General features: G+C 41.1%; 1 protein-coding gene across 1 annotated transcript; it reads left to right on the forward strand.

The window, feature by feature from the left end:
* Positions 1-10,322: 10,322 nt before the first annotated feature.
* On the forward strand, positions 10,323-15,388 carry LOC306876184 (E3 ubiquitin-protein ligase TRIM35-like). Its single transcript, XM_079427178.1, has 6 exons — positions 10,323-10,962; positions 11,321-11,416; positions 11,653-11,883; positions 11,965-11,987; positions 12,069-12,187; positions 14,550-15,388. Exons 1-6 carry the CDS (start codon positions 10,567-10,569, stop codon positions 15,041-15,043), a joined length of 1,359 nt encoding a protein of 452 aa, XP_079283304.1. The 5' UTR covers positions 10,323-10,566; the 3' UTR covers positions 15,044-15,388.
* The last annotated feature ends 436 nt before the right edge of the window (positions 15,389-15,824 follow it).

Consider the following 15,824-nt stretch of genomic DNA (forward strand, 5'->3'; position numbering starts at 1 on the left):
CTCACCAAACCCTCATTGATTAAAAACCCGGGGTTAAAAAAAAAACAAAAACAAAAAAAAACATTTGGTCTTACAGCTGACGCAGCGAGAACTTTCCCGGTAGAGCAGTTACGTTTTCTCTTTCGTCCAGCGAGCATTAGTTTCACAGCGGACGCAGCGTGAGAATCTCCCGGTCAAGCTCCCATTTTTTCCTATTCCCTGTTTCCTCTTTCTGTCCAGCGAGCATTTGGTCTCACAGCGGACGCAGCGAGAACTTTCCCGGTAGAGCAGTTACGTTTTCTCTTCCGTCCAGCGAGCATTAGTCTCACAGCGGACGCAGTGTGAGAAAATCTCCCGGTCAAGCTCTCATTTTCCTGTTTCCTCTTTCTGTCCAGCGAGCATTTGGTCTCACAGCGGACGCAGCGAGAACTTTCCCGGTAGAGCAGTTACGTTTTCTCTTCCGTCCAGCGAGCATTGGTGTAGCGGCATATACTCAAAAACAATCCAAAAGCCGCAGCAGGCTAAGACACGAGGAGATTATACTAAAGACGCGTCACACTGAGGCATTACATCTGATGTTATTTTTATTACTCCGTTTCACCAGCAGAAAGAACAAACACCAATCACTTACTTTGGTAGATGCATTCAGTCGAGGGAAGATACATCAAAGAACGCACAGTAACAGATAGTGATGGTAGTAACGTCATTGACAGTAGTGACGGTCAAAAGAAAGTTTTTCCCCATGCTCACCCTGCAGCCATGCTCCAAACAACCCGCCATGCCCCACAGGTGAACACACACGCTAATATACACACCACACCCACTTACGGTGCCATAGTTACAAATGACGTCACACCGCGCGTGCATATACACAACAGTATAGAAGGAAAGAAGAAATATCACAACAGACTAATCAAACCCGATATATGGCTCCTACATTCCGGCCCCAAATTATTTCATAGTAATAATTAACCACCACTATTACCTTGTGGGAGACAGACACCAATCAGAATATGAAGAATGAACTATTAGTCCTTTAAAAGTCCAATAATAAAGTTCATTCAAACTGTACAAGATCTTCACTGCCCTTCTGCTTCCTGCAGAAGGCAGACTTTGGTTATTGGTCTGTTCAGATAGCTAGTCTTAGTCTTAATCCGTACACTTCGAACCAGTCCATTTTTATCTAGAACAGTATCCACAATTATTCCCGTAATCCAAGTGTTTCGAGGTGCCATATCATCCACTAGCACCACCAGATCTCCTGAAACAAAGTTTCTTTTTACGGAATTCCACTTCTGGCGCTCCTGAAGTCCAGGAAGGTACTCCTTTACCCAGCGCTTCCAGAACAAATCCGACATGTACTGAGCTTGTCTCCAGCGACGACGAGAATAAACGTCCTCCTTCTTGAACAATCCTGGAGGCAATAACGGCTGCGATTTAAGCAAAAGCAGATGATTAGGAGTCAATGCCTCCAAATCTTGAGGATCCATAGATGCTTTCGTTATTGGACGACTGTTAACAATCGCTTCAGCCTCACAAAATACCGTTGCCAAGCTTTCTTCATCAAGGATCTGAGTCTTAAAGACAGAGTTCAGCACTCTACGAACTGACCGAATTAATCTTTCCCAAGCGCCTCCATGGTGTGATGCTGCTGGGGGATTGAAAACCCATTTAACACCCTTTTGCAACAGTACATCATTTATGAGGTCATGATTCAGATTCTCAATAGCCTGCCTCAATTCACGTTCAGCGCCCACAAAATTAGTACCGTTGTCTGAACGGATTTCCAGGACTTGTCCACGTCTTGCTATAAACCTTCTGAAACCATTAATGAAGGAGTCCGTGTCTAAAGATGAAAGAACTTCAAGGTGTATGGGTCGTATTGCCAAGCATGTAAAAATGAGCCCATACCGCTTGATTACAGTTCTTCCACGTTTAACTTCAAATGGTCCAAAACAGTCCAAACCAACTCGACTGAAAGGAGGCTCATCAGGAGTAATTCTGTTGTGAGGAAGATCAGCCATTTTCTGCTGTCCAGGTGAAGCAGACAGTTTACGACAGATAACACATTTAGTCAGAACCTTTCTGATGGCAACACAGGCACCAGGAATCCAATACTTCTGATGTAAATGAGAAAGCATATGGTTTCGTCCACCATGGCCTGTTTCTTGATGTACATGAGCAAGGATGAGATTAGAAATGTGTTGATCTTTGGCCAGTATAACCGGATGTTTCGCTTCAAGTGGCATTGCTGCTCTACTGAGCCGTCCTCCAACCCTAATGAGATCACCATCCAGGATCGGGTTGAGCTTGTAGAGATGACTTGTCCTTCTTACACACTCTCCCTTCTTCAAATAGGACAGTTCCTCCGGAAACCTTATTTTTTGGCAGAAACGGATAATGTTTAACTCTGCCATGTCCATATCCTCTAGGGATAAAACATCCTTTGGCACTTGAGCCTTAACACCTTCCATCTGAACCTGTAGCTTTTTCTCCAACTGATCAGTACTTAGATCCAAATTAGAAAGGTTTTCTCTCAGCAGCTTTCGATGTCGTGCCAAGGATAGGAGCAAGGTCTTAAACTTGAGAAACCAACCAACTGCCCTCTTAAGACGGAACCAAGAGGAAAAGTAACCAATGAGCTTCTCCACCGGACTAACCTGCTCAACTTGAGCAGCGTTCACCGCCACAGCCTTAACCTCTGGGTCTCCAAAAAGAGAGCTTTCCAAGATCTCAGGATTTTCGGGCCACCTATACTCAGGCTCATGAAGAAAGTCAGGGCCACAGAGCCAAGCATCAGTCTTTAAAAGTGACTGAACTTTAACACCTCTGGAAACTAGATCCGCAGGGTTGTTTGCTGTATTCACGTACCTCCACTGCGATACGTTAGATGTTTTCAATATTTCAGACACTCTGTTTGCTATGAATATCTTAAATCTAGATGTCTCATTTTTTATGCATTTCAAAACAGAAGTGCTGTCCGTCCAAAAGACCGACTCTTCAAGGTCCATTTGCAGCTCCTTCCTCCACAACTTGTCCATTCTGCTAGCCACCACCGCGGCAGTCAGCTCCATCCGAGGAATAGTTACAAGTTTAAGAGGAGCTACACGTGCCTTTCCCATTACAAATGCACTGTGAGTTCGTCCATTATTGTCATGGAGCAACAAATAAGTCACAGTCCCAAATCCTTCCTCACTTGCGTCTGCAAAGTGGTGTAGCTGAGCAGAGACAAGATGACCACAGTCCACAGGTTTTAAGCACCTATTGACCTCCCAGTTTTCAAGGTCATGAAGGTCTTCCAGCCAAGCCATCCATTCTCCGACAACAGAAGAGGGCAAAGGATCATCCCATCCCAAACGTCTCCTGCAAAGGTCTTGGAGGATTTTCTTGGCAGACAAAACGACAGGGGCCACGAAACCAAGAGGGTCATAGATCGAACTAACCATGGACAGGATTCCTCTTCTTGTGAGTGGGTGAGTTTTAAGTACGATTTTAAACTTAAATGAGTCAGATTCGACACACCACTGCACACCCAAGGCACGCTCAACGGGCAAAGAGTCATTATCCAAATCCAAATCTTTTACCTCTTTGGCTCGCTCTTCCGGTGGAATTCCAGCGAGGACAGTACGTCGATTACTAATCCATTTTGTGAGCTTAAAACCACCTTCAGCACATAAGGCACTAAGCTCTTGACATAAAGATACTGCTTCCTCTTCAGAACCAACAGACACCAAACAATCATCAACATAGAAATGGTGTAGGATGGTGTTAACTGCCGCAGAACTGAAGCACTTTTGATTGTCTTCAGCACATTTTCTTAAAGCAAAACAAGCGCAACTAGAAGAGGAAGTAGCACCGAACAGATGCACCATCATTCTGTACTCCACTAACTCCTGACTGCAATCTCCATCTGGCCACCACAAAAATCTCAACAAGTCAGAGTCTTCAACTGGAACCCTGACCTGATGGAACATGGCCTCTATATCTGCCATAAGCACCACAGGTTCTTTGCGAAATCTTGTAAGGACTCCCACCAACAAATTTGTGAGATCTGGTCCTTGAAACAACTGTGAATTCAGAGATGTCCCCTGAAATATGGCTCCACAATCATAAACTACCCGCAGTTTTTTCTTTTTAGAATGATACACCCCGTGGTGGGGTAAATACCACACTCTTCCATCACTACGAGTCAGATGCTCATGCGGAACTCTCTCAGCATAGCCATCAGCCAGCATCTTGGACATAAATGCAATGTAGTCGGCGCAAAAAGATGGATCCTTATTCAAGCGTCTTTTGAGACTCAATGCACGCTGTTCTGCAACTGGTTTATTGTTAGGCATTTTTAGGTTTTTTTGTCTTACCGGCAAACCGATACTATAATGACCATCAATGAACTTGGCAGATTCAGAAACTGACTCAATGAAGCGCTTATCCTCTCTCGACTGACCAGGTTGTTCATCCTGCAGATTTTCAGGAAAATCCACCTTCAGTTGCTTCTCCCAAAGCTCATCAAGCCTTGCCACGGAGATGCGATTAACGGAGATGTTGGGCTGCAAACACTGATCGCTAAACTGATTATCTCCTCGGAGCGGACCGTTTACGGTCCAACCCAGAATGGTCTTAATTGCATAAGGGCCGCCATTCGCTGCACGAATCACTTCCCACGGTTCCAGAGCTTGAGGGATGTTATTGCCAATCAGAAGGTCTACATCAGCATCGATCTCTGGCATTTTTATTTTTCTCAGATGCAACCATCTTTGGAGATCTTTCGAGCATGGAATATTACCTCGATGAACAGGCATACTCTTCTGAGTAAAAACCTCAGGCAGGCCAAAAAAGTTGTCCGAATCTAATCCGGCTACTTCCAAGTCTGACAGCTTATAACTGTCCACCACTTTCTCTTGTCCCATAGTTCTAAGGAGAATTCCCAGTTTCTTTCCTACAAGATTAAACCGATTCATGAGTCGCTCTGTACAAAACGAAGAAGTACTCCCTGGATCCAGAAACGCATACGTGACAAAAGTCTCTTGCCCTCTCTTGGATCTCACCTGAACAGGCAAAATAGGGAGCGTGCAGTCCTGTTTACCGGCCCCAGTCAAACCACTGGACTGAACTGACGTCACAGCACCTTCTCTGGTCATTTCCAAGCCACCGAAGGCCTGAGTCGGACTCTTTTGTCTAGCTTTGGGGTGGATATGCAACAACGTAGGGTGTCTATAATTGCATATTCTACATATCAGTCGTTTTCTGCAATCCTTACTCATGTGCCCAACGCACAGGCATCCAAAGCACATACGGTTCTCCTTCAAAAAGGACATTTTTTCATCTTGAGTCCTTTTATCCAAAAGAAGACAAGCATCCAACGAATGTCCAGCTCCACAAAACAAACAAACTTTCACTAGTGAATTCTTCTCCCTTTTATGCACAGGCTCTATTTTCTTCTCAGCAGGTGCTACATTAGTGGCAAAGCTGCTGCCTCTAGCCTTTGAACCAGTTTGAGACTTGACCATTTTTAATTCTTTTCTTCCTGTCGCAGGTGTATCTTGGATGTTTCCAAAGAGAGGATCACTTGCTATCTTGACCTGTCTCTCAACAAACTGCACTATGTCCAAAAATGTAGCTCTACGATGAAACTTCTCCTGAATATCACCAGCCACACTTCTCCAATGATCCCGCAATTTATAAGGCAGCTTTCTCACAATAGTCTGCATATTTGTAGGTACATTTAGGTCACTTACGGCGGTCCCCATGGAATTGCAACATTCCTGTAACATGAGACTATAGGCCCGCAAAGCCTTAATATCTTCAGCTTTAACCATCGGCCATGAAAGCACCTTATCCATATATGCGGAAGCTACTTTAAATGGATCGCCAAAATGTTCCTGAAGTAATGACTTTGCCTTGGTGTATCCATGAGACAGTGGCAGATGTTGACAGCTTCGGACCAAATCCCTGGGCTGACCTCTTGTATACTGCTCAAGGAAATATAAACAGTCCTTTTGACTTTGTGTTCTTCCTTCTATGTTGTGTTCAAATCCTCTTATGAAGGTTTGATACTCCAGTGGATCTCCGTCGAAAACTTGTAAGTCTTGCTTGGGTAATAGAAAAAGTGACTGTTGCCCAACCAATAAAGACGTAATTTGATTTTGTCTTTCCAAAACTGTAAGAAAACGATGATCAGAGTTATTCACTGTTACAGGTTCAGCTTCATATTGAAGGCGAGTAACTGATGGATGAAAAGCACCCTCTGACAGAGTGGAGAGACCAGCATTATTCGTGACAGCAGGCTGAAAAGATAAAGTGGATGGATCATCTCTGGTCACAACAGCAGGCAGCCCAATTTTGTTGTATGTCTTGGGCCTCACAGCAGCATAACCTGAAAGCAAAGCTTCATCTCCAGCCTCTGCAGCAGATGGTTGAGTATTGAACTCAGGAACAAATATTGCAGCGCCATGGCTTAACTGTGTGTTATTTTTTCTTTCCAAATAGGAGTTCATCCCATCTGATCTCACAGATGCATGAGACGCACAAGATACTTCGGAAGCCTTAAACACGCTTACTTTAGCCATAGATGCTGCCAGCTCCATGTCCAGATCGAGCTCCTCCTTCTTCCTCCTCAACAGTTCCTGCTGTTCCTCCAAGGCATGCTTCTGACTCAGCAGCCTTTGACGAGCCTTAAGAGCAGCTGTTTCAGCCTCAGCCCTCATCCTAGCTGATGATGCAGTAGACATAGATTTACTCACCACTGTACTACGTTTCTTTGACCTCACTGATACATTAGAAACGCTGTCACTTGGCCTAATATCATCATCTTCTGTATTTTCCATAATTCTAGATATATGGGCCTCATTAGCATTGGAAACAGTAGATCGTAAACATGGGGCATCAACATCCTTTACAGGTATGTCTGGCGCATTCAACAGCCGTTTATTTATCTCTTCCACAAAAGCGGCTTTATGTTTTTCAATGCTATCAAACCAAGTGTTCTGTTTTTCTTGTTCTTCAGGTGGGATCATAGAAATCACAACACCATGAAGATGACTTGCTTCATTAAACAGGCTTGATATACTTTCAAGGTGTGACCGTATATCTTCAGCACTATCAGCACTTTGCATTAAATCTTTAATATCTCTAATTGCACCTTTGATCTTTCTTATTTTTGTTTGACGTTCTTCTTGGAGCTTTCCTAATTTATATTCGAAAGCCCTAGGTGTCAATGATATTTGCCTTTTCTCTTTCAACCTGGTATCACTCAACTCCATTTTATCTGCAAGATAATCCAAAACAAATCACAGAAAATACCTGCTAATGACACTTAACACAGCATACTTGAATTAACTTTCCACTCAAAAACAAGATACGATGCATTGGTCTGTTTCCCTCTAAATTATCCACAAAAGCTAAGCTAAACTCAACCCTAGTCTTCTGTGCATACTAGCGGTGGGTATTTATGTACCTCTATACCGATAGTCTTGAACCAGACTAACCGTCTTGGGACCAGAACTACGGCGGCACTCCCAAGCGCAATGCTTCACCCGCTTGACGCACAAACCAAAATACTACAAAGGGTAATAAAACAAACAAACCAGTACTATCACCTTATGTGAAAGTACCACTGAGCCTAGCAGGGAATACAATCCTTTTTTGACCATCAATCCACATTGTTTACAGTGTACTTTTCAAATACAGACAGCTGTAGTAATCAAAAAATGAGCATCAATTATAACAGAAAATTTGTGAATGAAATAAGTTCTACATAAAACAAATGCGCGTTCACGTCTATCGCTTAACAATCCAGCGTTAACCAACACTACGTTTGAATCTGCGCTTCGTAAAACTTTCTTTTGACACATGTAGCGGCATATACTCAAAAACAATCCAAAAGCCGCAGCAGGCTAAGACACGAGGAGATTATACTAAAGACGCGTCACACTGAGGCATTACATCTGATGTTATTTTTATTACTCCGTTTCACCAGCAGAAAGAACAAACACCAATCACTTACTTTGGTAGATGCATTCAGTCGAGGGAAGATACATCAAAGAACGCACAGTAACAGATAGTGATGGTAGTAACGTCATTGACAGTAGTGACGGTCAAAAGAAAGTTTTTCCCCATGCTCACCCTGCAGCCATGCTCCAAACAACCCGCCATGCCCCACAGGTGAACACACACGCTAATATACACACCACACCCACTTACGGTGCCATAGTTACAAATGACGTCACACCGCGCGTGCATATACACAACAGTATAGAAGGAAAGAAGAAATATCACAACAGACTAATCAAACCCGATATATGGCTCCTACAATTGGTCTCACAGCGGACGCAGTGTGAGAAAATCTCCCGGTCAAGCTCTCATTTTCCTGTTTCCTCTTTCTGTCCAGCGAGCATTTGGTCTCACAGCGGACGCAGCGAGAACTTCCCCGGTAAAGCAGTTATGTTTTCTCTTTCGTCCAGCGAGCATTGGTCTCACAGCGGACGCAGTGTGAGAAAATCTCCCGGTCAAGCTCCCATTTTTTCCTATTCCCTGTTTCCTCTTTCTGTCCAGCGAGCATTTGGTCTCACAGCGGACGCAGTGAGAACTTTCCCGGTAGAGCAGTTACGTTTTCTCTTTCGTCCAGCGAGCATTTGGTCTCACAGCGGACGCAGTGTGAGAAAATCTCCCGGTCAAGCTCTCATTTTCCTCTTTCCTGTTTCCTCTTTCTGTCCAGCGAGCATTTGGTCTCACAGCGGAGAAAGAAGGCGCAAACTCTCCCGAACGGTCGCTCCAAATTACAACTGCTCCCCGTTGCAGGCCAGCAGGGCCCGTCAGTCCAGGCACAGTGAGTCACCATCACGGGCCCCCCTGGGCAAACATCCAGACCCTTTCTCGAGATACCAGCCCGCCAAACTCGGCACTCATTTGGGGGGGTTTTTGTTCGGCGGCTGTCCTCTGCTGTTTAGCCTTTTGGGGGGAGTACTCTGGGTTCGGGCCGAACTCCGAGCTCGGAGCCCTCCCCCCGGACAGCACGCCAAATACGCATTAAACTTACCCCTTCAAATTATATGTAAGTGTGAACTCGTGAAATGATGTTTTATTAACAAAGTTCAGGAGGAGCTCGTTCAGATAATTAACACAAGTGGAGAGCACTCAGCAATCAATGGTAAGAGGTATATATACACTCAGCAGTCTCACCTCATTCCATTGACAGTTTGCAGCATCCCTCCACCACCCCTTCTCCACGCTTCTAGTCCTAAGCACTTACATAGGGGGGGAGTACTCTGGGTTCGGGCCGAACTCCGAGCTCGGAGCCCTCCCCCCGGACAGCACGCCAAATACGCATTAAACTTACCCCTTCCAATTATATGTAAGTGTGAACTCGTGAAGTAGGTCTCATGAAAATGGCAACACGGCAGAAGCGTCTGGATTGAATTCATACTATTTTAGGACACATACTTTTTATTGGTTGTGAACTAACTTCTTATAATGAAGTTCATTGACTCAGATGTCAGCAAATTCAAAAAGTAGAAACATTCTGGTTTAAACATCCAGTGTATCAATTAAAATGACTAAAAAATTATTAATGTACGATAAATGGACTAAGATATCGAGTCGCTTTTGTGCTCTTCAATAACTGTCTGGTTTGGGTCATCCAGCAAATCAGATATAAGAAGACTGCAGTGGACTGTTAGGAAGAATCAATGGTGTGCACCTGCCCAGCTTTCAGGATTTCTACATCTCCAGAGTGAAGAAACGGGCAGGTAACACCATCACAGACCTCTCTCACTCCGGACACGACCTGTTTGCACTTCTCCCTTCAGGCAGACACTACAGATCTCTGTGAACTAGAACATCTGGGCATAAAAACAGTTTTTCCCCCATGCCATCTCCAGCTTAAACAACAACTAACACAGGAATTATTACCTGTGTTCTGTCATTCAAGTACTACATAAATACATATGCATATCTCTTTATTTATACAGCTGTGTATAGAGTAAATAATGCACAAATCTGTACATAAACCTTCTGTTCCAGATTCATACACATTATTATTTTTGTAAAGTCTTATTTAATGTTTTCTGTTCTCATTTCAGATATGTATGTATGCATGTATGTACCAACAGCACCTTAAAAAAAACAAATTCCTTGTGTGTCTGCGCACACTTGGCAAATAAAGCTATTCTGATTCTGATATTTTACACAGCTTGTATTATTCCTGTGTAAAATGTTTTTAATTGCTGAATTACCTGAATTTACTGAAATTAGATTAATTTATCAAAAAAATAAATAAAATCATTGACTCCTTTTAGGGTTGAATGTTAAAGGGTTAAACACACCAACAGATGATCAGAAACTCCACCCTCTTACAGCACTACCCAGGAAGAGACTGACTTGTTATTTCTCCTTTCTGTCAAACTGATTTTCTTCTCTTTGACAAAAGCAACAAAGAATCAGCCATCAGTGAACAGCGAAGAGAACAACATTGAAGACATTTGTTTCTGAACAGACAGCAGATCTTTGTGATTCTCGTGGTTATTCATTTTTGCAAGTCATCCAGAAAGTGAAAGTAAAGTTTAGATTGCTGGAGCTCAAACAGTCAAAATGGCTTCATTATGTGTAGAAGAGCTTTCTTGTCCCGTGTGCTGTGACATCTATAAGGCTCCTGTTATTTTATCATGTAGTCACAGTTTCTGTAAAGCGTGTCTTCAACAGTTCTGGAGAATCAAGAAAACTCAGGAGTGTCCTGTCTGCAGGAGAAGATCCTCAAATATTAGTCCTCCAGTAAATCTAGCATTAAAAAACTTGTGTGAGTCGTTCCTGAAGGAGAGAAATGAGAGGTGTTCATCAGGATCTGAGGAGATCTGCAGTTTACACAGAGAGAAACTCAAACTCTTCTGTCTGGAGGACAAACAGCCTGCGTGTTTAGTGTGCTTTACTTCAGAACAACATGAAAATCACAAATTCAGACCAATTAGTGAAGTTGTTCCATCATATAAGGTAGGTATATCTCTCTGTCATTTTGCTCAACTTAATTTTTTAACTTTACTGTGGAAAAAGTATTTGCCCCCATACTGGTTTCTTCTGTTTTCTTGTTTGTTTGTGTGTGTGTGTGTGTGTGTGTGTGTGTGTGTGTGTGTGTAAACTAAATAGTATCATATTAAAGTGTAGTTACTGGGTAAGACTTCATGCTGTTAAAAAGTTTGATTTAAGAGTATTTTGTATTTTCACAGGTTACCTTTGCTTCATGTTAGGTTTTAATTTGAAGTCTGAATTAATTTAGTATTATCTCACAACACTGAATTTTCATCTTTTCACTGTAATCTACTTTATATATTTGTATTTTGTTCAATTCTAGGAGGAGCTCAATACAGCACTGAAGTCCTTACAGGAGAAACTTGAAAAGAGAGAAAACATGAAAGAAGAGTTTGAGAAAACAGTTAAACACATCAAGGTCAGGAAACACAATCAAGAGTGATTTTCAGTACAGGTGTAGGATCACGATACACAATTATGATTTATTATATTTAATATAATGGATTCCAGGTTGTTATTGTTGTAAATGACAAGCAGCGATCTGCTTCTGGGTCTGTTATATGTCTGGTGTCTGAGTTTCTCTTGGATCTGAATGATGTGATGTGTTGATGTGTGTTGATGGAGATGATTGAACTGAATGTGATTTGATTTCAGTCTCAAGCTGAGCACACAGAGCGTCAGATTAAACAGCAGTTTGAGAAGCTTCATCAGTTTCTCAGAGATGAAGAAGAAGCTACAATCACTGCACTGAGAGAGGAAGAGGAGCAGAAGAATCATAGGATGAAGGAGAAGCTGGAGGAGATGAACAGACACATCTCAGCTCTTTCACACACAATCAAAGACACGGAGGAGATGATGAAAGCCAATGACGTCTGCTTTCTAAAGGTCTGATTTCAGATCATCCATCGATTGATTGATTGATGATTGATTGAGTTCTTGATGATAAATGGTGTATTTGTTCTCCAGGAGTTTCCAGTCACGATGGAAAGGTAAGTTATCTGCTGGTGTCTCTGATCTCTCTGCTTCTGAAGCCAAAGCCACTGCAGTTCTGATCCTGAATGTTCTTCCAGAATCCAGATCTCACAGCCGGATCCACAGACGCCTTCTGGAGCTTTGATTCATGTGTCACGATACTTGGGCAACCTGCCCTTCAGAGTCTGGAAGAAGATGCAGGGGATTGTCCAAAACAGTGAGTCTGGAGAAGATCTGTGCTGTTACACATACACTGGAAATGAAGCTTGAGGGACTATTTACAGATTTCAGCATTATGTGTGAATAACCAGATGAGCTACTACACCAAAATGAGCCGTAAACAAGAGAAGAACAACTTTGCTCCACATGATATTCACAGTTACAGTGATACAGCAGATCTCACTTCAGTTTGATTCATTATTAAATCTAAAATTTGATATATTTACTGTAACAACACAGAGTAGAGCTGCACGATTCTGGATAAATTGGGAAACACATTTTTTGTTGTTGTCTCCAGGGTTTGAAATGAACACCCGCCAACACACGGGTAAAAATCAGATGAGGCGGGTAACGCTGTCAAATCACTAGACAATTTGGCTGTTAGTTATGTTCACTCATTCATTTCTAGGGGAAATTCATGCAAGCCAAATCTGTGCAAAACTCAACTCGTGAGACATCATGACATTATCGAGTATGTTACAAAAACCAAATAAAACACACCTACAGAGAGCACTCATACAGGATGTGGTTAGACTAACTAGTGCGCATTTAGAGTGAGTTCTTTCACTGTCTATTAATATGCATTAGGAATGATCACATAATTCAAAATAAGGGGGCAGAAAATGGATATATTTATATACATTCATATAGTTAATATCACACAAAGACTGCCGTTTTTTCCTTAAAAAATCAGCACGGTTACAAATGTGATATAGGTTTTATACAACAGTTTAATAAACAATAAGTTAATATTAGGAGACTTATGTTTTAGACACCATATTGGCTGTTTTTGCTCTTATTTAACTCCAAACACAGCCACAGCACTGTTCTGTGTCTCTGAGCAACATGATGGTGTTTCGTTCCTGAATGAATCAAGCTTTTAAATGATTCGGTTCACTCACTTATTAACAGTGACTTTTAATTTTACATTTAAAATACCTTTTCATTTTTTAAATAATTTCAAATATCAGTTTTCAACATTTCATGTTTAAAATATCAAAGCATTATTAATGCATTTGTAACTGCAGGTTAAAGCATGTCCCTCTAAACTGCATTAACATGTAAATACATCTAAATGCCATAAACTTCTGCAAAGATGAATTTTACTGAAACTGATTTCATTTGTTTAGTAACAGTCTAAATGTATTTTATTATTATAATTGATTGATTAAATGTAAGAATTTGACTCAAAAGGTGATGCACACTTTTAGAAAAAATGGTTTTATAAAGGTAAAAATGTCCATAAAAGGTTCAAATCAATTTAAACTTATTGGAAAATATTAATTTCTATCACTTCTGTGAACTGACCACACAGAATATGAAGAATATCAAAAACTGTAGGAGTCAGCTGTCCATATCAGTCCTTATCAGCACAATAACACACTCAGCACAATATTGTCTAATTATCTTCATCGATAAAATCACAGAAAATATTGAGATATTATTTTTTGTCAATATTGCACACCCTTAGTACTGACACAAAATGACTTGTAATGTAATGTAATGTAATGTTTTTGGCTAGTAGAAGTTATGAATGGCCGGTAACTTGGTGGTGAGTGAAAAGATCATTTCAGTCCCTGGTCGTCTCAAATAGAGATCACGATTATCTCACAATTCAGAACAAAACAAAATCATTTGTGACAAAACATTAATTGCTGCAATCTATTTAACAGTGTTTAATTAATTTGAAAGAATTATTAAACATTGTAATATCTTATATATTTAATGAACTGATTTTTAATATTAAAATGATGAAAAGTGGTTTGAATGACTCGCTCATGAATACTTGTTTCATTCCTGGATGAATCAGTGTTTTTTAGGGCTGATGAATGAATGATTCAATGACAGATACACTTTATAACAGTCACTTGTCGTCATCTACTGGAGAAACACTGTAATCAACACAAACCTTATTTGAAGCGCCAGTTACTTTAAGAAGGTGATTTGCTCTGTTTTGATCAATCATAGACATCAGTGTTTATATCCGAGCTATAAGCGTTTATCCCAGTATTTCTGTGATAATATGAATCGTAAGACTGTTTGTGAAGCTGTTTCTTACCTAAACATGATAACTGCTCTCTCTGTGTCAGCAGCTAAACAGATTTTAATGTTCCAGGATGATTTTTTCAGAGGTTTAATAAACACGGGCGAATCATTGAGATTTAGAAAATAGATTGTGTGGGTGTTTGAATCTTTTAACGATTAATTGTGCAGCTCTAACTGACAGTGATCAGAGGAAAATGTCTGATGTGTTTGATCAATAGGATGAATGTCATAATTCATAATAATCTGTGTATGGTTCACTCTTGATCATTATATGAACATCAGAATAAAATCAGCTGTTGATTGTGTCTCATCAGCTCCTGTGATTCTGGATCCAAACACTGCAGATCCACGTCTCGTCCTGTCTGATGATCTGACCAGTGTGAGATTCAGCGGGAACAATCAAGCTCTTCCTGATAATCCAGAGAGATTTGACTCTTATCCATGTGTTCTGGGTTCAGAGGGTTTTAACTCAGGAACACACTGCTGGGATGTGGAGGTTAAAGAGACTCCATGCTGGAGTCTTGGAGTAACTACAGCATCAAAACAAAGAAAGGGAGATGATTTCTTTGACACTGATGTCTGGAGTGTGGTGTACAGATTGTCTGAATGGTTTGGTTTCCCTGTCAAACAGGATCTTGAGCGTGTGAGAGTTGATCTGAACTATGACAGAGGAACAGTGTCATTCTCTGATCCTGTAACTAACACACATCTACACACATTCACAGCCACCTTCACTGACACACTCTTTCCTTTCATCTGTTGTTATAGTTTTTCTCCTCTGAAGATCTTACCGTTCAATAATCAGTAAACGTTACACCTGTAGATCTGGATTGATCTGCTTTCATCGTCGGTGTAGAATTGAATGAAATATAAATACTATGAAAATACTTGATTAAAGTTGTTTACTAATCAGATTCTCAGAACAAAGTCTCTGTGACTCACTGAAAGCTCGTCAAAGTTTGTCAGAACCTGAAAAAGGAATTTTTTATTTTATATTTGTGATTAACTGTGATTATATGATTTTAGTAACAAAAGGTTAAATGTTTGTGTATGATATCTAGTTTGTAAGTCATGGAAATGCATTGGTTTAAAAGTGTGTCCTGAATTTTGTTTATTTCTGTTTCCCTAATAAATGAATAAATGAATGTAATTGACTTGTTTAAATCAATCTCAGCTTCTGGCAGCAGTGGAAACTTCAGTGTAGTTTTACTAAATGACTAGAAGTTAAAGGTTCTACACGCTAGTCTCTATTTAATCAGCAAACAGTTCTAGTTTCATCTCATGTTTCATTTAGATTCTAATTCTGATCAGTTTAGTCCCGTCTCTGCAGCGGCGCATTTCAGTCGGAGACTCTCGCGAGAGTGAGCACTTATAATCGCGCGGGCGCCGCTGTTTAAACTTCAGCGGTTCACGATGTGCTCAGCTCTCAGAGTAACGACGGTTACATCGGTAAGAGAGAAAATTAACTCATTTGAGCTTATTTAATTACTTTTACCTAAACCCTCGTCATTTTAGTCAGCCTAATGTTACACGGTTATTTCAAGAAGCTAAATGAACAAATGTTGTCCGCCGGGAGGTTTGTCATTTTT

This window comes from Barbus barbus, assembly GCF_936440315.1.
Source record: "Barbus barbus genome assembly, chromosome: 10".
NCBI classification, from domain to species: domain Eukaryota; kingdom Metazoa; phylum Chordata; class Actinopteri; order Cypriniformes; family Cyprinidae; genus Barbus; species Barbus barbus.

Excerpts from the sequence above, each read along its gene's own strand:
- LOC306876184 (XM_079427178.1), top strand. The coding sequence starts at position 10,567 with ATGGCTTCATTATGTGTAGAAGAGCTTTCTTGTCCCGTGTGCTGTGAC. Across the intron at positions 11,884-11,964 it reads ATGACGTCTGCTTTCTAAAG|GAGTTTCCAGTCACGATGGA; the intron begins GTCTGATTTCAG and ends TTTGTTCTCCAG. Across the intron at positions 12,188-14,549 it reads GCAGGGGATTGTCCAAAACA|CTCCTGTGATTCTGGATCCA; the intron begins GTGAGTCTGGAG and ends GTGTCTCATCAG.